This window comes from Salvelinus namaycush, chromosome 1 (assembly GCF_016432855.1).
Source record: "Salvelinus namaycush isolate Seneca chromosome 1, SaNama_1.0, whole genome shotgun sequence".
In the NCBI taxonomy this organism is placed as follows: domain Eukaryota; kingdom Metazoa; phylum Chordata; class Actinopteri; order Salmoniformes; family Salmonidae; genus Salvelinus; species Salvelinus namaycush.
This window is the reverse complement of record NC_052307.1, coordinates 39,770,620-39,796,580: the sequence shown is the minus strand read 5'-3', so window position 1 is coordinate 39,796,580 and position 25,961 is coordinate 39,770,620. Positions and strand designations below refer to the sequence as shown.

The 25,961-nt window shown below is 42.8% G+C and overlaps 1 protein-coding gene across 1 annotated transcript; it reads right to left on the bottom strand.

The window, feature by feature from the left end:
* Positions 1-460: 460 nt before the first annotated feature.
* scarf2 (scavenger receptor class F, member 2) lies at positions 461-25,627 on the bottom strand. The gene is made up of 11 exons (XM_038988337.1): positions 25,099-25,627; positions 22,301-22,359; positions 20,423-20,524; positions 19,745-20,264; positions 18,380-18,598; positions 17,787-17,915; positions 15,601-15,704; positions 13,847-13,961; positions 13,210-13,334; positions 7,799-7,960; positions 461-4,121 (listed from the first exon to the last, which is right to left on the bottom strand). Exons 1-11 carry the CDS (start codon positions 25,206-25,208, stop codon positions 2,839-2,841), a joined length of 2,928 nt encoding a protein of 975 aa, XP_038844265.1. The 5' UTR covers positions 25,209-25,627; the 3' UTR covers positions 461-2,838.
* Between the last annotated feature and the right edge of the window lie 334 nt (positions 25,628-25,961).

Genomic DNA, 25,961 nt, shown 5'->3' with positions numbered 1-25,961 from the left:
CCTGGCTATATACCCTTCTATCCCCCAAAAGAGTACAAATATGCAGCGCATGATGCATTAACTTTGGGGTCCTTAGCACAGAGTTCCCACTGTTTTCCCCCATGAAAGGAGCTCTTGTCTCCCTCAGGAGGAAGCCAGCAGTGGTTCCTCTGGCTCTTCTGCCTCTTTGATGATCAAGTGTGACCGTGAAAAAGTCTCTGTGTCCTCTTTGTCTCCAGGAGAGAGGCAGCCAGGAGTCACCGGAAACTGTAAAATATCAATTATTGCTAAGAGGATGGATGGTTTTAGGCTACAAATGGGGGAAGGGAGCTTTATGTCTGGTTCTGAAATCAATACTCTCGGGCCACTGTGTGATGTTTGTGTGATGGTAATGATAATATTTTAGCACGCAAAAGGTTGACCGAGGGATAGGTTCACAGATGAATGTGAGAGGTGAGAATGTCCATATAGCTACATGTAATCGCTTTTATTTCAAAGAAGTAAATAAAATAAAATAAAAAAATTCAACGACAATAAACAACTGAAAATCAGATCAGACTAACAAACAAAACAGAATGATGAGTTACAAATATACCATATCGCTGATAATGTTTCTGCAGCATTTTGAGGCCCTGCTTACAAATATGTACTGTAGCCCGTGAAAGCAGGCAGAGGCCAGTCAGTCAGATATAAAAAGATGTGTTATCTGCTTGCTTAAATTGGCACTTTATAATCACACAACTCATATGGTTTTAGTTACATGTACTTAATAACAGTGGTAACACAATAATGCACATCCTGTATAATCCTTTGAAGTTTTGATATTTGATATTTCCTATGGACAAAATGATAGCATTTGGGAAAGTCGATAAGATAAAGAGAGTAGGCTATAGATTCCTGTGTAGCTATTAATGCCAAAGTTTCACTCTGCTTCATGCAGTTAAGTGTTAAACAAACAATAACATCAACAGAAGAAAGGGAAATGACAAGCCAAAGGCAACTTTACAAAGTACATACTCATACTCTGGCTGCAGAGACCCTGACACAAACAATCAAATGTAACATGAAAGCCAGTTCATTGACACAAACAAAAATAAGTAGCAAAATAATTCATATAAGCGCAGCTTACAAACATATACAATTATACTGATACAAAAACACCTTCACGTGTAGAAAAAGAACGCTGGTAAAGAGTAGGCTGGCTGTACCATAACAAAATGAAAACATCAAAGGCACCAACACAATCATAAGCACTATCAAATAGCTTTGAAAACTGTGGAATGTACAGTAAGTCTGAATCCACAGTCTGAACCACTGCCACTTTTGTACTACTTTATATTATGCAGATTGGTTAATTGTTTTTTAATGAAGTGTTGTATTTATATTCCATACTCTTTTCTACGAGCCTCCTCTTGTAATGTAGTAATCATCATATGTATAAAACCAGTAAAACTTAATGCAATATGAAATGTTGATTAAACAATACATCCCTGTCGGGGTAAGTGTTACCCTTGATTCAATAAGGCCTCTTTAACCAATTAGCTTTAATTAGCTAGCATTATTCAGCTAATTAGCCACACTGGAATTCAAGTTAAGAAAAAGTAAACCTTCTAATGTAACATGACTAGATTGTCTGTCAGGTAGGTGGATGATTAATATACTGGTAAAGAATGACTGAAGTATCAAAATGTAAGTATAATATTTAATCTGATGCGTTCCCCGTGGATGTGGAATTCAAACATGACTTCAACCTTTATAACAACATTATGATGAGAAATACCAGATAAGCCAATGCCTCTCACAGACTGTTTCTAGTGGCCAAAGACCTAGTGGCAATACATCTGTCTCTATTTGCTTCTTAGAAAACAATGGCTGCAGAAACAATGCACAGAAGCATTTGGTATAAGGAACATTGCCTACCCACATTTATTAGCGCGTAAGAATCAGGCTGAAAACTATTGAGTGGGAAAGAATCTAAGACTAAGACATTTACACTAGCTGTTCAATAGGCCTGACGAAAGAACATAACAGCATCTTAGCTTTTTTTAGCTGCTTTTATAGCATATCCGGGTAATATAGTGCGTGCCTTCAGAATACAGGGCTATTGCTCTGTTAGGAGGGGAATGACAACAAGTGATTCCTTAAAAGTTTGCATTGATAACTAATTTCATTGTCAATAAACTGTGACTGACAAAACTGTGGAACAAACGTACTGTACTTCAGCTAAAACATTAGATTGTGGACAACATAGCAACAACAAAAAAAGATACAAATAACTCAACAATCTACTTTATGGAGTGTTCCTTATGGAAACTGGCTAATTTAAATCAAACAGACAAATACTATATTTGTATTCTCAGTACCTTGTTTCAACTTGAGACCTCACTTTGCATAGATTACATTTCTATTGTTGTATCACATACAATGTTGAGGAAAAACATTTTAATTTACAATTATTGTCGGAAATTCCTATATAAATATAGTGGTGGGCATTGGAGAGATATAGTATAGATGGAAGAAAATAGAAGATGATTGTTTGCCGCTGTCAGAACTCTCCCACTGCCACAGTTATGTCCGGCTTTGAAGTGGAAAACTGATACATTGCAGGTATATGAGTTCAATATAATACAAACACACTCCCACACCAATGAGAAGAACCACAGTTTAAACAAAGTTCTACTTACTTTCCACTGGTCCTGGACGAACAACACACACACACACATAATAAATTCCTTTGATGAAAAACCACCAAGTCCTTTTGCATGTCTCCTTTGGAAGAAAAGTAATTAATTCCCCATTGTCATGTGTGTGAGTAACAATAAAAAACCCTGGTCAATAGGTCTTGGAGTAAAAAATTGTCTATTTGATTATCTGCGGTGGCATAATTGCTGTCTTTGTTGGTGTCTTAGTTTCCAGAGCAGTATCCAATGTCCCTTCCTTGCCTCTCTTTCTGGGAGGCTTTTTGATGGGGGTCTTCTTTGGCGTGACGTCCACTGCTCCACCACCACCCTCTCCCACCCTGGAGCCGTTCAAGTCCTGCTTCTCCGGGCTCTTGGGGGCGACCTCGGGGGTGGCTGGGTCCGTTGTGGGGACCCCCACACCCACCATCTTCTGGAGGCTGGTGGTGGTGGGCAGCAGAGGCTTGTTGGAGCCCTGGTGGCCTGGGGTGGTCGGAGTGGTCCGCTTGGCCTTCTGCGGAGGAGTGGGCTTCTCCCGGTCTCCTCGGTCCCGGAAGGCTGGGGTGGGCAGGCCGTTGGTCTTTACCAGGCCGGTGCCCTCATTCCGGTTGATGCTCTGCGTCTTCTCCTTGAGCTGGGCCGCCAGGAGTGTGGCAGCCTCGGAGTTCATGTGTGGGTGGATCACTTTGGGGCTCTTGGGCGGCTCCTTGGGGTTCTCCACAGTGGCTGCCTTCTCGGCCGCCTTCTTGTCAGAGTTGGAGTTGTGGAAGTTACCGATCTTCTTGAGAGCATTCTGCACCACTCCATTTATGTGCTCCATGTGGTTAATATCCTCCCTGGACCTTCCCAGCCGGTGAGCCTTGTGTTTGCTGGGGGAACCATTGACCTCTGTCCCCTTCCCCTCCTGGTTCCTCTTCTCCTTGGACGTCTCCTTCAGCCTCTGCCTCTCTTCGCTCTTGGCTGAGCTGTCGCTGGAGCTCCTGGTCGTCCTCTCCTTGGGCACTGTCAGCCCCTTACCACCCTGGTTCAGCTGCTCCACCTGGGGTGTGGTACCCCCGGTGTTCCCATGGATCCACGACACCTTCGGTTTGGTGGAGGGGTCTGGCGGGCGTGGTTTGGTGGTGGTCTTCCATCCCGGGGATGGTGGCTTGCCATTACCTTTGACCTCTATTGTAACTGTGCTGCCACCCCCATCCTCTTCATCCTTGGAATTCTTGGAGAGGCGTGCAATGCGAGCATAGAGGGCCCCGATGGCCGACTCAGAGCCGCTGGTGGAGCCCTCGCTGTCAGAGGACTTGAGCAGGGTTGCTTCGCTCCCATCCCCAGCCTGAGGCTTGTTGGTGGTGATGCTGGTAGCGCTGGTGTCTTTCAGAGAGGTGTACTCCCCTGCATCGTCCTCACTGGGCACAGCTGCTGCGGATGGCTTCTCAGCTGCTGGCTTCTCCTTACTCTCATTCAGTGACTCTATGGGACAATAAGATATATAATTGATGAGAGTCAGGTTTATTTTGGATGGTAATGGTGATCATACGTAGGTGGTCAGAATATGAAGTTTATTTCCAAAACACTATATCCACACATGTATTACTTTTTATTTAATTTTATCAGAAATGATCGCTTATGAGTACCTTCATGTGTGTGTAAAATATTACTGTTCTCAGATTTTGTATTCAAGACCAGTGGTGTAGTGGAGGGTATACACAGGTATACGCCGTATACCCACTTGTTTTTTCAGTGGGCATTGCCTATACTGACTTCTTAATTCCCACTGATAGGTATCAAAGTATTGTAGCGGAGGTGTAAGCCGTATCAATTAATAGGGCTGATGGAACAGATTGGAATGTTTTGCTTCAAATGTTGATAAACTATTATTTGTTCACATTTTAGGCGCAGCAATGTACACATGGCAGTAGACCAATGCGTGAATGTTCCCAAATGCAATTTGCGGGAAAACACCGTTCTGAAGTGCGCACTGCACATGCAAGCGGTTTCATGGCCAGAGATTGAAATACAGAGATGGAAATATCCGTTAAAAATAGGTGGAATTTAAAGATGCAACAACTATCATGGGTTGCTAATATGATTAGGATAATGCCTTTGGCTGAAAGAAAGTTGAAAGAAAACCAATAAAACAGGAGAGTGCATATGAGTAAGTCTTTATAAAAAAGAATTGCCTCCACATTTCTATGGTGGGATTTTGACTTTAGGCTACTTTGAATCAAGGTAAGACATGCCTCATAATATGAAGTAAAACGTCCAGGTTTCAAACAATTAAGGAACAGGAAAAATATAGTGATGCTAATGATAGGTCTGTCTTCTGGTAGATGGAAAGGCTTTCCTAAAAACCTTCTCTATTAAATGTTAACTAGCTACAAAGTAGCCCATGCCTTCCTGGCAGAATGATATCATGATGATTATTTGCATCAATCCAGTGGTCATTTCTTTTGCAAACTCCATATCATGTGCTACAGAAACACAGCTAATCAAACAATAGTGCTAGGTACCTGCATACTTGAATTAAAGGGTAGCTACCATCAAAAATCACAATTTATTAGATTTTTACCAGACCTCAAAAGTGGTTACCTGATGTGCATTGTTATGGACTTTTTTGTTGTTTTTCCTGAAGAAGAAAAAAAAGTGCGACTTTGAGAACGAAAACCTGAAAAAATGGGGGGAAATCTGAAACCTGTGAATTTCTGACTCAGTCTATGTGTTTCAATAGTATTAGCCTACTGAACAGTACAGCTTGGGTTGGCCTGACTGTGAAAGATCATTATGGGATTTATAATTTAAGGTCATTCAGAGTGTATGTCACTGTTTCTAATATAATGTTTCACACAGGGCGCCATTTGGAAAAACGTAGGCAAAATGATAGGAAACACACTTCTCCAGGCACCACTACACCACTGTTCAAGACGCTATATATATCCATTGTTTAGCAGGAATGGAATGTTCATATCCTGTATATTTGACTGAGATACATGGTTGTCTCACATAGCTATCTTTAGATGAATGCACTTACTGTAAGTTGCTCTAGACAAGAGCATCTGCGAAATGACTAAAATGTCAAAAGTAAATGTTTTACATACAGATCTCATATGACTCTACTGAATACATTTGACTGTGTAAAACCTAGTAGTACTACTTATTTCTCTGAAAGTGAGGCGGAAACAGAGCATTTTGCAAAAAACATGATAATTTGTCTCTCTGAAATTAATCCATCAAGTAATAGATTTTAAACAAATACACATCTGTTATTGCCATTATTAGATAGTGAAAAAACACTCTTTCATAATTTCTTTAAACATTAAAAGCTAATTTACCAACATCTCTGAAAATAGATATGCAGTGCCTTCGGAAAGTATTCAAACCCCTTGACTTTTTCAAAATTTTGTTAGGTTACAGTGTTATTCTAAAATGTATTTAAAAAAAATCCCCTCATCAATCTACACACAATAACCCATAATGGCAAAGCAAAACAGGTTGTTAGAAGGTAGGTAAACTTTCGCCCCAGTCTGAGGTCCTGAGTGCTCTGGAGAAGGTTTTCATCAAGGATCTCTCTGTACTTTGCTCTGTTCATCTTTGCCTCGATCCTGATTAGTCTCCCAGTCCCTGCCGCTGAAAACATCCCCCCAGCATGATGCTGACACCACCATGCTTCACCATATGGTGAAGTGGGATGGGATGGTGCCAGGTTTCCTCCAGACGTGATGCTTGGCATTCAGGCCAAAGAGTTCAATCTTGGTTTCATCAGACCAGAGAATTTTGTTTCTCATGGTCTGAGAGTCTTTTACTGAGGAGTGGCAACCGTCTGGCCACTCTACCATAAAAACCTGATTGGTGGAGTGCTGCAGAGATGGTTGTCCTTCTGGAAGGTTGTCCCATCTCCACAGAGGAACTCTAGATGTCTGTAAGAGAGACCATTGGGTTCTTGGTCACCTCCCTGACCAAGGCCCTTCTCCCCCGATTGCTCAGTTTGTCCGGGCGGCTAGCTGTAGGAAGAGTCTTGGCGGTTCCAACCTTCTTCCATTTAAGAATGATGGAGGCCACTGTGTTCTTGGGACCTCATATAGACAGGTGTGTGCCTTTCCAAATCATGTCCAGTCAATTGCATGTACCACAGGTGGACTCCAATCAAGTTGTAGAAATATCTCAAGGATGAGCTCAATTTCAAGTCTCATAGCAAAGGGTCTGAAAATATTTGCAAAAAAATCAAAAAAACAGTTTTTGCTTTGCCATTATGGTGTAATGTCTGTAGGTTTCTGATGGTTTTTATTTATTTAATCCATTTTAGAACAGGGCTGTAACGTAACAAAATGTGGAAAAAGTCAAGGGGTCTGAATACTTTCTGAAGGCACTGTACAGCGGTTTTTAATTAAACTCTTCATATAGAGTATTAGTGCATCATCGGGGATAAAGGATGCTTATGTGAGGCATGTTCACATTATTTAGAATGAGTGTACATCATATTTATCTTCTTGAATAATATCAAGACATTTTGAGGCCTCCAAAAACAATCAACTCTAAACTAAATAATATATAAACTGATAGCCATGATGCTCTCCACCAAACTACATTGAGAGATTCATGAATTGGATGACTTTACCATTCTATTTCCTGTTCATTGCTTCACATCAACACAAGGGACAGGGCTCGATGGCACATGGTAAGGATAACTAACTATCATATCTCTCTAATTAGCTTTGCAGAAGTGCGTGACTCAGTGCTCAGTCATCCTAGTACGTACTCTTCCTTTACACTTTGTGACAAACAAATCCCACTCCAAGTGTGTGTGTGTGTGTGTGTGTTCAAACATCTGTGTGTGTACGTGTGTATGTGCATGCATCCATACGTGCCTGGATGTGTTTATTTGTGGAGTAGCTGTGGCTAATCACAGTGTTTATTGTTCTTTCCTGATGACTCACCTTCATGGGGCACACATTGTTTAGACAGGTCCGTTGTCGTGTCTGTCTGTCTGTCTGTCTGTCTGTCTGTCTGTCTGTCTGTCTGTCTGTCTGTCTGTCTGTCTGTCTGTCTGTCTGTCTGTCTGTGTGTCTGTGTGTGTGTGTGTGTGTGTGTGTGTGTGTGTGTGTGTGTGTGTGTGTGTGTGTGTGTGTGTGTGTGTGTGTGTAATGACTCACCTTCATGGGGTACACAGTATACGGGGCCATCATCGCTGGGTTCCTCCTCGAAGGAATCAAAGGACTCCTGGGAGGACCAGGAGGAGGGGCAGGGCTGCTCAACTGCAGAGGGGGGCTCGATGAAGCTGCAGTTGAATGTGTTTTCCGGGTCATGGTGGGCTACTGGGGGACAGGGAGAGAAAACAAACACAGAGAAGCAGGGGTCAGAGAGAAGTAGATTGACAGGACTACCTTACAAGAACAACAGATCGAGAGAGATGTTGTGGAGTGTGTTGATGTTGTCAGGCACGGTACAGTCTGGCTTGAGTTATCTAGAATGTTACAATAGTGTTTCATGTATTTTTTTTGTGACAATCTGCATGATTCTACATTCCTTGAACAAACGGCTATTTACTGAGAAATAAGTTCGAGTTTTCCTTTAGTTATCATACCAATAGACAGAGAATGCTCCATTTCCTAAATGTAGGTACTTTCTCCCTCCCTCCCTCCCTCCCTCCCTCCCTCCCTCCCTCCCTCCCTCCCTCCCTCCCTCCCTCCCTCCCTCCCTCCCTCCTCTTTAGATGTTGATGTATTCTGCTGACCCTTCAGTCTGGGTGACAGCTGTGTTCGTGTGGGATGTCTGTGGATCCTCTTCTCCTTTCCCCAACTGGCCGAGGACTGACTGTGTGTGTGTGTGTGTGTGTGTGTGTGTGTGTGTGTGTGTGTGTGTGTGTGTGTGTGTGTGTGTGTGTGTGTGTGTGTGTGTGTGTGTGTGTGTGTGTGTGTGTGTGTGACTGGGCGTTAACTGGACACTAACCACATCAGATACGTCAATTTACACCCTCCCCCCTCTACTGGATGACACATGAGCCCATCCGTTTGTTCTCCACTAACGCTAAGCTAAAACTAAACCCTCTCTTGGCTGGAAGTTCCCCTCCAACTCTCTATGTATTTGACATGATTTATTTGACCATTTTAAACACAATTCAGCCACACAAGTAGATTTACTGCATTTAAAATCATTGAGGATAAATCAAAAAAGTTTTACAACGTATTTCCATTGTGGTCCTTATTGTGTTATGAGTTTATAGTATGAACGTTGTGGCATGGATGTCATCTCCCAAACTGTAAAACAACTGACCTCTGCTAACACCAACACAACCAGGTGTGGTACAGCTACAGCTAAATGAGTACCAGGAGATGTGTAAATGCAAGAGCAACATTACTTTACTATTCTCACAGCACTTGTTAACTAAGCCTTGGAGTTTTGGGGGGGGGGGGGGGGGGGGGGGTTGTACTAAGCTAACATAGGGAATTGTTTTAAGATGGTCATACCATGGATCATTTAGCATTTAGATTTGAGAATTTTAGGACCCCTGTAGGTATCAGATTTTCTTGGCAATACAGACAGTCCAAAAATGTAACATTAGGAAATGGATTTTGAAGTGTCTGTCCTATATTTAGGAGATATATGAAAGCTCAGGATTTTTATATATTTTTTTACACATATATATCCCCCCGGTTAAAACAAAACAAATTGTTTTAACCGGTATGGGGTTACCTTCAGTCCTGTGAGTCCTGTGACACTTGTGGGGGTCATAGAACAAAAGGGAGAACATCATCGTGTTTGTGGGAGTCTCATCTTTCCAGAGAGTGGTGATATTAGTCTGTACGATTTGGATGCTACAGACAGAATTTGGCACATCGGCGGTACCAACTTCAGACAAGTCCTATGTGGATGTCATAGAGCAAAATGGACCACACCATCTTGTTTGTGAGAGTCTCATCTTTTCCATTTTAGTTTGTAAGCTAAACCGTTCAGACACTAGATACTGTACGTTTTCGTGAGAAGACTGATTTTCGGGATGTCTCCAGGTCTGACAAACAGTGACATAGGTGGATAGCGGTTAACCTCAGAGGTTGAACAGATGGATTTTGATGGGAATCTTTTAATTTTGTTAATTAGATTGATGCAAGGGGACTATCTATTTTGGTGGGAATTTCCACTGAAAATGGTGGGTACTATGAGGATATCCTGCATACTGCAGAGTCAAGCAGAAAGTGACTATTTGTCTATTTCTCCATACTTCTGAAATTGTTCCAGGCATTATATCTGGTGACATCCCAACATTGTTCAGATATTGTTCAAATTCTACATAATACCGCCATGGTGATGGGATTAAATGGAGGAAATTGACTTGATGTAGATTAGTTGGATTGTAGCAATGGCAGCCGTTAGAAACAAACAATATAATATAAACAGTGCCCATCCAAATATTTATCCACGGACACAGAAAAGAAAGGCCATGAAAATTCTTTCATAGCAGCTTTTCTTCCAGCTGAAAATTATTTTGTTCAAATTCAATAAAGTAGATACATAAATAAATGTCAGACTTTCTGTTTGGACGGTATGCACTTCATGACTATTGTAACAGCCCTGCTATGCTAGAGTATAATGAACAGACGACTCCAATGCCATGGAGGTACACTAGCAGAATGTCCCAGTTGACTTAACCAATGTCTGTGCTAGACTATATTACTCAGGACTGATGCAGTGTCCAATAGGTATAGCATAGGGCCTACTGTAAGTAACCTCAATTGACCAACTAACCAACTGGCTCTTTATTCCATACATTCTCTTTCATGATACAGTGAACAACTGCTGTGCTTGAATGTTCACACCAGACTAAAAGTCTGGAGCCGGATGGATTCTTCAGGGAGAGACAGGGCAGCAGCGAAAGCCCAAAGCTCAGCCTACAGAGTCCATTGGACAACTGTGCATTTCTGATGAACCCCAGCTGTACAGGCCTATCATAGCTGCCTGTGAGGCCAACTACACTGGAGCAGGTGGTCCCGCTCCACATCACTTTTCACAGGGAAGCATTCGGACATGCAACTGTATCCCAAATGGCACCCTATCCCCTATATTATAGTAGGATAGGGTGCCAGAGCCCAAAAGTAGTGCACTATACAGTCTAGTGAATAGGGTACCATTTGTGACACACACGCACACACACAGAGGACTACGGAATGGAAATGGGGGAAGGCAGCCAGCCGAGCGTGAGATAGCTAACTATAGTATAGGGCGTTGGATAAATATGCTTAGAATGGAATGACAAACTATAAGCAGTGTGGAGGTTTTAGAAGAGGAGGGGGGATGGGAGAACGTTTATGTATGAAGGAACGGAGGAGCTATATGAGCTATGCAAAAGACAGAGCAAATGTTTTCTTCCTCCCTCCTCCTCCTCTTCCTCCTGTTCCTATTCCTCCTCCCTCTGTTTCTCTTTACATTTGTCTTGGATTGGGTGAGAGTTTGGGTAAAGACACCTTAAATATTTTCTTCCTCCCTCCTCCTCTTCATCTTCCTCTTCCTCCTATTCCTCCGCCCTCTGTTTCTCTTTACGTTTGTCTTGGAATGGTTGAGTGTTTGTGTAAAGACAGCATAAAGGTTTTCTTCCTCCCTCCTATTCCTCCCCTTTTTCATCTTTCCTTTTGTCTTGCCACATCTGTTGTAGTGTGTTGACCACAGTGTGGGTAAATCATAGGTCTGACACGGGCTGGGGTAAATTTGGCCACTTCCTGTTTCGAGTCCAGTGGGCCTCCTGTGGAATGTTGAAGGGACTGACGGCGCCCCAGGGAGGGGAGAGTTTCAAAACGCTGGCAGGCAGGCCACGCTTCTGTGGGCAGGCAATGAGGAAAGCAAAGCAGAGCGTCCTGGCTCTCAAGATGGAGGGAGAGAGCGAGAGAGAGAGAGAAGCTGACCAGTTTATCTCTCCTTATGAACAAGAGAGTCTATAACACTGGGAGACGGACTCCAAAGTATATTCTTAAATTCAGTCAGTTGTCATTTTATAGCTGTGTGTTGTCATGTATTGTTGAATGTGAGGGAGGAAAACTTAGAGAGAATTGGTTTTGGTTTGAACCAAAAACTCTATTCTACTCTCTACAAATTCCCAAAGTGGTAGTTTGTTCTCCTTGATTTGCTTGATCGCAACCCAGACATGGCACGATATGCTTTGTGCACAAAATAATGAAAGGGCTTGTTTGTTTGAAAGGTCATACGCATAGACTTTTAACAAAATGCCATTTCTGTTGCCTCTGGCGGATTGTTTATAAGTTACAGTAAACTTTGAGGGTGTTTGTGCAAAATGATCTTAATGTCCCATGACACTGGATGACAAAGACAATACTGTTCCAGTGTGTGTTTCTACGCAGGCACAATGAAGACAGCTGCGAGCTGAAATAATCAGCTAAAGAAGTGGAGAAGAACATGCTAATCGTTGTGAAAGAGGAGAGAAACAAGGTCACCGCTTTTTAACTCCTTCCCCATCACTGATCTTAATTGGTAAAGGTAACTACAATATATCCCACAAATAGGGCATTTCTTAATTCCAAAATCTAGTCAGAGCACTGTCAGAGCTATTCCATCCATGCATTCAGAACCAGTCTAGATAGCCATGATTCAATTTAACTCCTACATAGCAGAGCCAAAGCAGAACGGCACAGAATGTGGCCGTGTTTGAAATTTCTAGAGATTCCAGAAGGCATCTGGGTAGACAAAGGAGAGTTCTTCAGTATGTAGGTTATGTTTAATGTCCTTTAAGCTGACTTGAGTTGGGTCCCGACAAACAATCCTATCCCAGACCACGAGACCTTCCTCCACTTCCTTCTCTCCCTCCTCCACACAGACAGACAGGAGCTACTCTCCCTCCTCTCCCATCCACATTGACACAAACAGAGCAGCCTTTGATAAAGTATCACTCAACACCACTCAGACCTCCCGAGCACCACACCACTACACTGACCCATTCTCTCTTAATAGCACTGCCTTCAGCCCAGCAGAGTAGGAACTCAACTCACTTTCTTAGGAAGGAGGGCAGGAGGGAAATGAGTAAAGAAAAGAGAGAAAAAAGAAAAGGGCCTGTTTAGGGTTGTAATAATATGAACACATGGTATTTAAGGGTGCCAAGAATAATAAGCCCTGCAACCAGTGCATTCCTCTCAGATGAAACCCCATACCCATTTGGCAGCCGCAGTACACTTTTCAACCCTATTCATTGTCTGAAAACCACTCCACAGAGAGTCGCAGAGAGAAGTATCACAGAGCAAAGGTAGAATGAAAACGCTCTCTCCCTCTTGCCGAAGAGTTAAAGAGGCTTGCAATGATTATGACACAGAAACTATGGGATCATCCAGAGACACATGGAGCATATACACAAACAAACAAGAGTATCCTATTGAAGAAAGTGGCTGTAGCTGCATCCCGAAGGACACCTTCTATTCCCTACATAGTGAACTACTTTTAACTAGGGCCCATAGGGCTCTGGTCAAAAGTAGTGCATTATTTAGGGAATAGGATGCCATTTGGGATGCAGGCTCTGTCTTGGCAGGGTTGAGGCGGTAGACTATGGGGAGGAGGGATTGGGGCTTACCGACTACTTTGGGCAGCTTCTGTCGTCTCAGTGGGATCTGGGGGAGTTTGGTGCTGATTCGGCTGAATCTTCCACACAGGATCCGCTTGGCTTTTTTGCTGTTGGTAGAGTTGTCTTGGTCAGGACTGAGGGAAAGAGGGAGGGGTGACGCCATGGAAAACATACTAAATTACGAAACACCACAGACTGATTCAAATGTGGGTAATGTTCATCTGTATTGACACGCTTGCAGTACAAGCAACATTTCATGGACCACATGAAGAAAGAGACCACACACAATATCATACTGACCCATTTTTGATTTGGCTACAGACAATATGCTATGCAGGGCCTACCATTCTTCCTTACCATGTGAACTAACCAGGAAAGACTTTAGGCCCTTATTGTAACTTATAACAAGGACCCAGAGTCTTTCCTGATCAGTCTTTCCTCCAGGCCCTAACTGTACTATATGTACTTTAATACTATATATTGTCACTGTCAAAAGAAAGCAACGATATAAGATAAAAGGGCAAAAAACGATTTCAAAGGATAGAGCCATCTGCATGAGCTACTAGCAAGGAAGGCAAATGGCCCACTCTTCCCTTCCAACCCATCCCATCCCTCGCCCTACACCAGGCCCGTGTCTGTCACTCACTTGTGGTCATCTTTATTTCGGCAGAGGCAGCAGCAGCAAAGCAGCGAGAGGAGGACAATGAGCAGAAAAGAGACCAGGGTTCCTGCCGCGATCACGCCCATCCGCTGGTTGGGCTCTGAAACAGCAGACAGACACAAGCAGGGATTTTTGGGTGTGCCAAACTGGTGCAGACTGCCAGTGCCAACCAGAGCCATTTGTATAATATATCTGGTGCCAACTAACGTTACTCTCTGTCAGAACTCCCTGAACTCCCAGAATCAGAACTCTGGAGCTGAAATTCAATCTGTCCTGCACTGTGTTGACCCTCCACACTGTGGAAATACTGTAGGCCTATCGTTAAAGAGGGCATTGAAGAGATAGAGATATCCAAATTATCGACAATGTGTAACAGACAAATTGACTTCCATCTATTAAATCGCCACCCGTATTATCCATCTCCTGTTGTGGATTCTACTTCTGAAATATCTGTCAAACCCCATCTTTTCACTTTTCTCTCACTCCTCTACTACACTCCCTATACCGCCATAATTCATTGATGATTTATTAGCACCCCTCCCTTTCTAAGCTGGATACACTTAAACAGAACAGCAGTCCATCTGTTGCATAAGCATCTCTCAGGGTGTGACCGAAATGGCACACTATTCCCTACATAGAACACTATACTGTTAACCAGAGCCTTATGGGCCCTAATCAAAAGCAGTGCACTGCATACGGAATAGGATGCCATTTCAGACGCACCCTTAATTTGCAGAGTATACATGCACTGTGCAGCCAGATGACGCCATCAGTGAGATGACCTATAAGTTAGCAGATAGATAAATACTGCTGGCCCCTGGCCCTCTACGCCCCTCTTCTGTCATAGAGGCTGTGGATGAATGGAAGTGTGGCCTGGGTGTGGCGTGTAAGGGCCTCTGTGTTCACAGCTGGAAAAAGGAAGGGACTAGCCTGGCAGAGCCCAAAGGCCTGACCTGGTGACATCATCACTGCTTCCCAACATGTCCATTCGGTAACCCTGTTTCCTCAAGCTGCTCTCCTCCCTCCCTCCATCCCTTCTCTTTTCTTCCTCCAGCTCTCTCTTCCTCTTCCTCTTTTCTCTCTCTCCAGTGGGACAGGAACAGGGCCAACAAACACAGAAGTAAAAAAAGGACACCAGGCAGTCTGGAAACACCGTTAGGCTCAACTACTACATTGACCTGAATCGACATGTGTGCTAGTGCTCATTGTCTCCCCCATAGGGCTCTGGTCAAAAGTAGTACATTATATAGGGAATAGGGTGCCATTTAGGACGAACTTGTCTCCGTCACCGCTATCAACTGGCTATTGGGACCTTCATGTGCAGTGCACACATTTGATATGTTCCCTATGGTTTCATGCAGGGGTGTGTTTTCTTTATGTTGTGCCTTTCTTTAAAAAATATATAAAAACGTACTTATCACTAGAAGCACCAGGGTTTGACGCCGCAAGTACTCTGCTAAGAATGCCTTTTTACATCTACATTTTAGGTCTTGCAGCGAGGCTGGCTTCAAAAACAGTGACCTAACATTCACCCAGATCTGTAGAAGTGAATGAGGTAATAAAGAGAGTGGTTCCCTTACGTAGGTTGCAGAGTGTATATGTGTGTCTCTGTCTCTCTCTCTCTCTCTGTGTGTGTGTGTGTGTGTGTGTGTGTGTGTGTGTGTGTGTGTGTGTGTGTGTGTGTGTGTGTGTGTGTGTGTGTGTGTGGCTAAGGAAAGAGAGTGGGTTGGTTTCCTTACGTAGGTTGCAGGCCCCAGACATTGGGTTGCAGTTCTTGTCATGACAGGAGCAGGTCTGGGCACAGTTCACTCCATACTGACCCATCTGACACGTCATATTGCAGCTAGAAGAAAGAGGAGACACTAACAACTTAGTTACTGTGTCCATGCGAGACACATACAATTAAATAGACAGTGGCACAGGGATTCAAAGACAGTAAAAGAAAAATGATAATGACAATATGATACTGACTACTTCCCTGTACTGACTGAATAAGCAATGAGTACAGCCAGGAGTTTTTCCTTAACATGTGAACTGAGCAGGGTTGTAGAGATATGCTTGAGGTCTAGGGGTCTAAAGTGTTTCCTGATCTAGTCAAGTAGACAGGAAACTCTAGCGTGAAGCACGGATGAGTGGAAAAAAACAGTAGAGAGAAAACATGTCATGTTGGACACTCTCTCTGGCAGTGAAGCATGAGAGGAGGAAGGGGAGGACCATCCCCCTAGGTGAATTTGATAAAAATAAGAACATTTAAAAAGTTATTATTTTTAGATAAAACTATAAGAAATATATTCACGTCACCAAATAATTTATTAAAGCACATTGTTTTGCAATGAAGGTCTACAGTAGCCTTAGCAACATCCTGTAGGGTGGCACAATGGTGTCGCCGGAGGACAGCAAGTTTCCATCCTCCTCTGGGTACATTGACTTCAATGCAAAACATGGTAGGCTTGTGGTTCTCACCCCCTTCCATAGACTTACACAGTAATTCTGACAACTTCCGGAGGATGTCCTCCAATCTATCTGAGCTCTTGCAGCATGAATTGACATGCTGTCCACCCATTCAAAGGATCAGAGAATGAATCTAACACTGAAAGCATAAGCTACAGCTAGCTAGCACTGCAGTGCATAAAATGTGGTGATTAGTTGACTAGTAGTTACTCTCAAAGAGAGTAAAAAAAACGTTTTTTACAAATTAATTTCTTCATAAATGAATGAGAGGCAAGAGAGAAAGAGAGAGGGAGTGAAGGAGCTAGCTATATTTAGTATTTATTTCACTTTCACTTACTTAGCTAGTAAAATACAGCTTGCTAGTTTAGCCTACTCAAACACCAGGCTCAAAAAGAGAGGGAATCTATGTTACCTATCTGGTTATGGCTATGCAACACTGGAACTCTTCCAAGTCAAGGTAAACTTTTGGTTTTATTAATTTATTGCCACCGGGTCCCGCCGGTGTAACTGGTAAACTGCTTGCTAACTGTACACTGTACTGCATGATTCTAGCGGGTTTACTAATGCATTATTTGTGCACTGAAGTTTGTGGACTTCAGTGCACAACACATTAGCTTTCCAAGCCAAACCTTCATATCATAACCGCTAACAGCTACACACAGCCTACATCGTTGTCATCAGCCTACATCGTTGACTTGGCGGTAGCTAATAATGGTGACAGCGATGTAGACTGTGTGTAGCGGTTAGCGGTTATGATATGAAGGTTTGGCTTGGAAAGTTTTTTTGCCTAGTCACAGACTGCTAATGTGTTGTGCACTGAAGTCCACAAGCGAAGGGAAAAGGTGGAGTGGAGGAGAGGGCAGGGTAAATGCGAGAAGGAATAATTCAAAGCTCAAATCGATCATCCTGTTTTATGTGGCTGCTATGAAAGTGAACTGTGTTTGCGTGTGATCAGGGGTGTATTCATTTCACCAATTCTGTTGAAAAACTTTTCTTAAATGAAAACAAACAGAATTAAACGGGAATAAACATACCGGAATTTGTCCAATATAAATTATTGTTTGCAAGTGTTTGGCTAATGAGTACACCCTTGATCAGCTAGATGCAGGCAAGACTGTGCTAGGCGGTATTGAATGTGTCAATGTATGTCACCTTATTTACTCAAATTTCTCTCGACCTTTGCACCTACATTGTAAACTTTCATTCATAGGCTAGGTTGTAGCAACCTCATGATGGGTATAGGGAAAATGTTAATATCATGTAGTAGCCTAAACCTGTCAATGTTACAATGAGCTGAGTGAATGGAGTATGAATGATAGTCATCCAATATGCTGCAATAGAAATAAGGCCATGTTCATTAAAAACAATTGTCCTCCCTCATCTTAAATGGCACTGACCGCCACTGCTCTCTGGGTAATGTAGCCATGAAGGGAAGCGTAAACATTAAGATGTTTTGGTGAAAGGTCCGACTCACTAGGTCCCGTAAAATCCCGGCTCACACAGGCACTCTCCGGTAGCAATGTGACAAACGCCGTTAAAACAGTGGCTGCAGTCATTCTCACAGTTGTCCCCATAAGTCCCGTTGGGACAGCGCACCTCACACCTACCGACCAGGGATACAAAACAGGAATGAATGTTGTTTATTATGATCATTGTCACATCAGCTGTGAGTCATGTCTCAGCACCATTAGCACAACACGAAAGCCTGTGCCAGTACAAGTTCAGGTATTTGAAATAGTAATTATAATGCAGTATCTATGTAAATTATATTTTGACATGCTGAAAAGTAGACAACAATTGACATTTTCTCTAGCTTTGTATTCAAGTGTGTATTAGCATAACTGTAAGTCTTTGTTTGAAGTTATGTTTTCAAGTGTTGTACTAGAGCAGGGCTGTTCAATGTCGGTCCTGGAGGGGCCAAAACACTCCTAGTTTTCATCCTCTCCTTCAAATCTGGGACTGATTCATACCTGGGACACCAGGTGAGTGCAACAAACTACCAGGTAGAAGCAAAAAAAGTGTTTATGTGTGTGTATGTGTGTTTGTGTTTCCATTCCATTCTCTCACCTGTCCCCGATCCAGCCGGGGTTGCAGTGGGAGCACTTTCCGTCGATGCGGTTGCAGAAGTGGCCATCTTTACACGGGGGACACACATCCAGGCAGTTCTCTCCGAAGAAGCCTGGCAGGCACATCTGATCACACTTGGTCCCGTTCCAGCCCCTCTCACAGGTCACACACCTCCCCTCTGTTATTTTACAGGGCTGCTGGCCTTTACAGTGGCCACATCTGGAGTCAGGACATGAAGGGAGAGAGGGCATCAGGATGGTGGTTGAGACATTGGCCTACAAAACGGCACCATATTAACATAATTCCCTATGATGCACTACTTTTGGCCTGGCCTATTGACAGCAAGACTATTTGGTAACATTTTTATAGCGAATCTTTGTGTTGGTATCTAAACAGTTTAGCGGGCCCTGTATATACATTTCCAGGAGCCTGTAGAAATGTTACACCTCCATACCCCCTTTCTTATAACATCTATGACATAGAGGTCAGAGAAGTGTGGGAAAGCGGCTATGTAGCAGCTCATGTATAACATTAGTTCTGTAGACTTTGAGCAAGGTAAATCACTTAACCTGAATGGCTTCAGCATATTGGATGATTATTATGAGATACTGTGTATACCAATTCCACAGTATCGCTCCAATACACTTTTACCGATCATGTTTAAAGTAACTGTCCAGTGAAAATCTCACTTTTAAAAATGTATATTCTGTTAATTCATACCCAAATAATGCTGTTGACTCTTCCTGGGCTCCCGAGTGGCTCAGCGGTCTAAGGCACTGCATCTCGGTATTAGAGGTGTCACTACAGACACTCTGGTTAAAATCCAGGCTGTATCACAACTGGCTGTTATTGGGAGTCCCATAGGGTGGTGCACAACTGGCCCAGCATTGCCGGTGTAGGCTGTCATTGTAAATAAGAATTTGTTCTTAACTGACTTCCCTAGATAAATAAAGGTTAAAATCCTATACTCGCATGAATAATTTTTATGACCGGTATACGACCACACCATTCCAAGACAGAAAAGCAGATTTTTTAAATACTTAATTAACATTTCACTCATGTTGTAATTATTTATAGGTCATATTTGATAGAAATTTGTAAACACTGGACAATTATTTTAATATATGTTATGGGTTATCAGCTGGAGCGTATGTCAAATCATATTTCCAATCAAAACTCCAAAACCACAATATAATGCGTATCAGGAAAAAAACAGTAACATTAAGATCCTTGGGAAAAAATTAGGAGAAAGCCCTGTTTATAAGAATCCACGGCTTTTCAGTTTCCCATCTGCTACACTATCATGAAAAATGTCTTATCTGTGGTTATAATGACACAGAGTAATGTTCTCCAGTGGTTCCTCACCTGTTCCTGCAGTTCTGTCCGTAGAACCCTGCGGGACACGGTTCCCTGCAGAACTTCCCCCGGTACCCCGGTGTGCAGGTACATGAGCCATCCGCCTGGTTGCACTTCCCATGGATACACTGACAATACCTGTCGCACCGGGGGCCCCATAGTCTCTCCCGGCACTGGCAACGACCCGTGAACTGCTCGCATGGAGAGTTATTACAATTACACTGGATGGCACAATTCCTCCCCGACCAGCCTGGACTACAGTTACACCTTCCTGTGTTCTGGTCACACACAGAGTTGAGACTGCAGTAGCAATTGTTTGCACACTGAGGGCCCCAGAAGCCATATTGGCAAGTGCATGTGCCTGTGTCCTGGTCACACTTGCCCTTCTGGCAGAGGCAGGGCTTCTCGCAGTTGGGCCCCCAGCGGTTAGGGTTGCACGTGCACTTGCCCGTCACGTCATCACACTGGCCGTTGGGAAAGCATTGGCACTTGCCCTTGCAGTCTGGGCCCCAGAACTGGGTGGGGCACTCTGAAAAAGGAGGGATGAAGTAATATCAGGATATTATGGTGAGAACATCATAAGCATTACACAAACATTTATTTGATGCTTTAAATCTAGGTGAATATGTCCTTTCTGATGTTTTAGGACAGGACGTGTGAGATGTGTCCGAAAAACAAGGTGCTTACTTGTATCACAACTGGCTCCGAAGTATCCATGGCGACAGCGGCATTCATTGGGCCTAACGCATACCTCATTTTCCTTACAGGTGAAGTTGCCTTCACAGAGAGCTAGGGGGAGGATGTACTGAATCACTACATGTCCACATATTAAACATTGAGGGCTGGTTTCACCAGGACTAAACTAGTCCAGGACTAAACTTAATCTCTGTCCAGGAAACAGGCCCTAAGTGATATAAACATGTACAGTTGAAGTCAGAAATGTACATACACCTTAGCCAAATACATTTCAACTCAGTTTTTCACAATTCCTGACATTTAATCCTGCAAAAATTCCCTGTCTTAGGTCAGTTAGGACCACCACTTTATTTTAAGAATGTGAAATGTCAGAATAATAGTAGAGAATGATTTATTTCAGCTTTTATTTATTTCATCACATTCCCAGTGGGTTAGAAGTTCACATACACTCAATTAGTATTCGGTAACATTGCCTTCAAATTGTTTAACTTGGGTCAAACGTTTCGGTTGTAGCCTTCCACAAGCTTCCACAATAAGTTGGGTTAATTTTGACACATTCCTCATGACAGAGGTCGTGTAACTGAGTCAAGTTTGTCGGCCTCCTTGCTTGCACACGCTTTTTCAGTTCTGCCCATACATTTTCAATAGGATTGAGGTCAGGGCTTTGTGATGGCCACTCTAATACATTGACTTTGTTGTCCTTAAAGTATGCTTGGGGTCATTGTCCATTTGGAAGACACATTTTCGACCAAGCTTTAACTTCCTGACTGATGTCTTGAGATGTTGCTTCAATATATCCACATAATTTTCCTCCCTCATGATGCCATCTATTTTGTGAAGTGCACCAGTCCCTCCTGCAACAAAGCACCCCCACAACATGACGCTGCCACTCCTGTGCTTCACGGTTGGGATGGTGTTCTTCGGCTTGCAAGCATCCCCCCTTTTCCTCCAAACATAACGATGGTCATTATGGCCAAATAGTTCTATTTTTGTTTCATCAGACCAGAGGACATTTCTCCAAAAAGTACGATCTTTGTCCCCATGTGCAGTTGCAAACCGTAGTCTGGCTTTTTTATGGTGGTTTTGGAGCAGTGGCTTCTTCCTTGCTGAGCGGCCTTTCAGGTTATGTCGATATAGAAGTTGTTTTACTGTGGATATAGATACTTTTGTAACTGTTTCCTCAAGCATCTTCACAAGATTGATTTGCACTTTTTGCACCAAAGTACGTTCATCTCTAAGAGACAGAATGCGTCTCCATCCTGAGTGGTATGACGGCTGCGTGCTCCCATGGTGTTTATACTTGCGTATGATTGTTTGTACAGATGAACGTGGTACATTCAGCAGTTTGGAAATTGTTCCCAAGGATGAACCAGACTTGTGGAGGTCTACAATTTTTTTTCTGAGGTCTTGGCTGATTTCTTTTGATTTTCCCATGATGTCAAGCAAAGAGGCACTGAGTTTGAAGGTAGGCCTTGAAATACATTCACAGGTACACCTCCAATTGACTCAAATTATGTCAATTGGCCTATCAGAAGCTTCTAAAGCCATGACATTATTTTCAGGAATTTTCCAAGCTGTTTAAGGGCTCAGTCAACTTAGTGTATGTAAACTTCTGACCCACTAGATTTGTGATAGAGTGAATTATAAGTGAAATAATCTGTCTGTAAACAGTTTTTGGAAAAATGACTTGTGTCATGCACACAGTAGATGTCCTAACCGACTTGCCAAAACTATAGTTTGTTAACAAGAAATTTGTGGAGTGGTTGAAGAACGAGTTTTAATGACTCCAACCTAAGTGTATGTAAACTTCCGACTTCAACTGTACATATGAAAATACTGTGCTATGATGTTGATATGCTGTATACATACGTGTCAAACATTCCTCTCCTATCTGCCCCCACCCGCTGCAGCACACAAAGCCTGGTGACCTGACAGAGGAGAAGAAATACGAGCGTGTCAGAGAGGAAGAAAATAAGCAAGGAAACTTAAACAGACACTGGAATATAACAACATGCCACCACCCTGCACAACCACTACTATCCTTTCATCTCCTCAGTCCTCACACTTGTCCTTCATGTGGCAAACGCTGAAAACTCTAAACGTCTGCGCAGCATTTGTTCTGACTTTCTCCATATGCTTTCCATGTGCAAAGAAATGGGTAAATATGAATAACACACTTCTCACATAAACATCCTTCTCTCCAAAGCCCCTTCAACTCGACCTCTCCTGCCCGGCCTGTCAGCAGTCAACAGTCAGAAGAATAGTAGCCTCTGAAGTGCTAACCCATGGAGACTATAGAAGAGCAACTCTAGCAATAGCTAGCTAGCTAGCTACAACCACAGTTCAAAAACAATGTTTTCTTTCAAATACTTGAATGTGTGATTGAACCTACCAGGCATACCTGAAGGGTGATGTTTTGCACTTTTGGGACTATCCCATTTGTTCCAGTGTGTCAGTCAGTCTCAATCAAGCACTGCTTTGGTATCAGAAAGAACACAAATACTGTTTAAAGATGACCCCACGTCTAGCCAGGAAGGAGTGAGGAGTGGGGAGTGAGTTTAGAGAGGCAGTCTTTGGCGGTCTAGTTTGAAGGAAAGCTAGATCCCCTCCACTCTGCTCTCTTCTCCTCTCCGCACTGCTCTGTCAGGAAAGGACAGATGCTTCTCTTCTTCCTCCCACACCATTGACCTCCCAGAGGCCCCCGCCACACTTTTACTTCCTCTAAAGTGTTGGGGGCGGAATTCTGCCTTCAGTCAGTGCTTGTGCGCACGCACGCACACGTGCACACAGACACACACATGCGCTGTTTTTCCCCTCTAAAACCTGGCATTTGTGAAAAACACTATCTCAGCCTCTCTGTTTTGTCTCAGACCTGGGTCTGTCACACAGAGGGAGAGTCTAAGGGATACTGGTCTTATTTAGGCCTACTATTCTGGATTGGGTCTAAAGATGCAAGAATGAGCTAATACATAGATAAAAACTGTGTTGGTTTATTTATACCTCACAAGAAGCTGTTTGTAAGGTATTAATCAAATCTCTTTTCAGTGAAGCATTTCCAAAGTGGTCAGTGGTGTCTGCAATTTTAGATGACCCCATCTGACCTTTGACATACAGCTCAATCCATCACAGCTCTGGAAAAGAACACATGATGTTCATTGCGTAACAAATGTGACATTTTGAGATAAAGCAGGACTCACATTTGTCTTTCGTTACTCAAATTAGCCTAAACTTTATCGGCCACAGTATTGTTACATTTGGCACTTCGAACAGTGTTCTAGTACTGAACACTTCATTCAACAACATATTATTTGTTTCTCAACACTGACAAAATCAGATAGCAACTTTTCTCAATTTGTGTGTTTTTTTCCCCCCCTTCTCACTTTCCCATGGTACTTTATGATGCATTGAATACTGACAAACAATGATGTGTGAACCAACGCTGTTAATGTTGTCAATGGCCCCACTAGTCAGCGAGCTGATTTAGTAACACGAGGACACAGATAGGAAGTGCTAAGCAGCAATGATAAATGAACAACTACTTCCCTCAATTCTTCCTGTGAGCAGTGAACCCAGTAAAGAGATTAAACAAAATGCACAAATGAAAGAAAATTATAGGGGTGTTGCACTGCAAAAAATAAATCATGCAAGCCAGTAAAGTAAAAACACCAAGAATAGGATTGTGGTAGAGACTTTAAATTGAGAGTGGGGCCAACAGTAAACGTGTGTGATTTCATTGAAGATAAAGGGTTGACTACTAGCACTAACACTCCTCGGGGATGCTAAATGTTAAAGTAATGGCCTTCAAACCAACTATAGACATTTGGGCAACAACTTTGACAACAAAGGAGCATGTTTTGCCCATGAGACACTGTAAATGCTCACCATTGTCTATTGAGTCACATTTGATCACATTCTAACACAAAAGGTAAGGATAGGCACAGGCAGGGCCCAGGGGTCTACTTGTCATGTCCTTTAAATGTGTATAATGCCAGACCACAGAAGGGCTTTGACCTCTATTATGGAATGCCAAAATGTCAACAGATTTCACACACTCTGGTCCTACACCGACCCTCCTTTGACATGTGGTTTTCAGTCTGCATAGTAAAGGTGCTTACTGGTGAATAAGAAATGTAGGCTTAAGCTAACTTGATGCACCCCCTGTCTATAAGTTCAGTCTACAACTTACCGTTGTTTCTGGTAGCTGCAGCCATACAATTTTGTGTGGTTATTTTCAGCCATATAGCCGATGCCACGACTTCAGGCCAGTGACACTAAATATATAAGGCCTGGAAGCGCCCCCTATGTGAAATTATAGAACATTACCCACGATTCCAGATGTAGGTAGCATCTGGATGGCTGCTCCTCAGATGGACTCCTCCTTGTGTAAGGAGAGTGCATATGAAAAGAAATATGACCAACTAGCCTACACAATATCGAAAATGAACTATTTTAGGTTGTGGAGGGCAAGAGAAACCAGTAATCCCGAGTCTAAAACAAACTTTTGCAATGTGAGTAGTCAATACTCAAAGCACAATAGTTCAGAATTTGACCTGAATCAACAAGTAGCCTAGTAGTTGCATCGCATGGAGAGCGATAGAGGCAGGCAACTCCTTTTTTTTAATCGACAGAAGTCCATTATTCGGCGTCCGCAGTGCAGCTATACTTACCCTGGTAATTTGCATACATTTCTGCCTTTGGGATTGAGTTCTTGGCTAAAACTCAAAGAAAAAAATGAACAAACCACCACAACAACTTCAATAATGATCTTCAATTCCATTTTACAAGAAACAGCATCCTTCTAGATGCCTCTTTCTCTCCGCATTCCTCCTCTCCAGAAAAAGACAATTGCTCCTATTCTTCGGCTCTCCAGGGTTGCGTTTATAATCCACGGAGGTAAAAAAAAAAATGTTTTGTTATTGTGGGAACTTCAGAAGCTTTATCCAAGTATTCGAGATATGATCCAGGTTCCAGTTGGGGAGAAAAGGCTTACCACTGCGCCATCTACGCCATCGACGTACCCAAGAGTTGAAAGAATGTGTAGCGACACCAAACCACACAGAGCACAGTTCCAAAGAAGTTATAAAACCCAAACTTGAACACGCAATTCGATCTCCTCGAACGATTACTTTCCTTCATTGCTGATTTGTAATATTAAACCATTCATTATCCCATACATTTTCAGAAGAATAAGGAAGAAGGAAAGAGGCATCAGAAAAGTAGCGGAATCCAACGGGCATCCTCCTCCGATAATAAAAGCACCCGCTTATTGCCACCAACCATAACTTGACCACAAATAGTATGTTTTATGCCCAGTGCTATGGAATAGGTAAAAACAAAATCTTTCGACTGTTCGAGGCAAAGATTCCCTTTTTTTTTTTAATCAAAGATTAATAAGTGTTATTGTCTTCTCTTTCTATTGCGCTGTCATGAGTGGTGGAGGGGGGGGGGGGCAGGCACTTTCTGATTTGTTACTCTACTCTTGCCTGCAGTTAGTTACACAGAGTTAAGTGAGCATACTTTTCGTGCGCCA

What these genes read in the sequence shown, in the direction of transcription:
- scarf2 (XM_038988337.1), bottom strand. Translation starts at nt 25,208, where the DNA reads ATGGAATTGAAGATCATTATTGAAGTTGTTGTGGTGGTTTGTTCATTT. An exon ending in CGAAATAAAGATGACCACAA is followed by an intron (nt 13,335 to 13,846) that starts GTGAGTGACAGA and finishes TCTTTCCCTCAG; the next exon opens with TCCTGACCAAGACAACTCTA. An exon ending in GAAGCTGCCCAAAGTAGTCG is followed by an intron (nt 7,961 to 13,209) that starts GTAAGCCCCAAT and finishes CCTGTCCCCCAG; the next exon opens with TAGCCCACCATGACCCGGAA.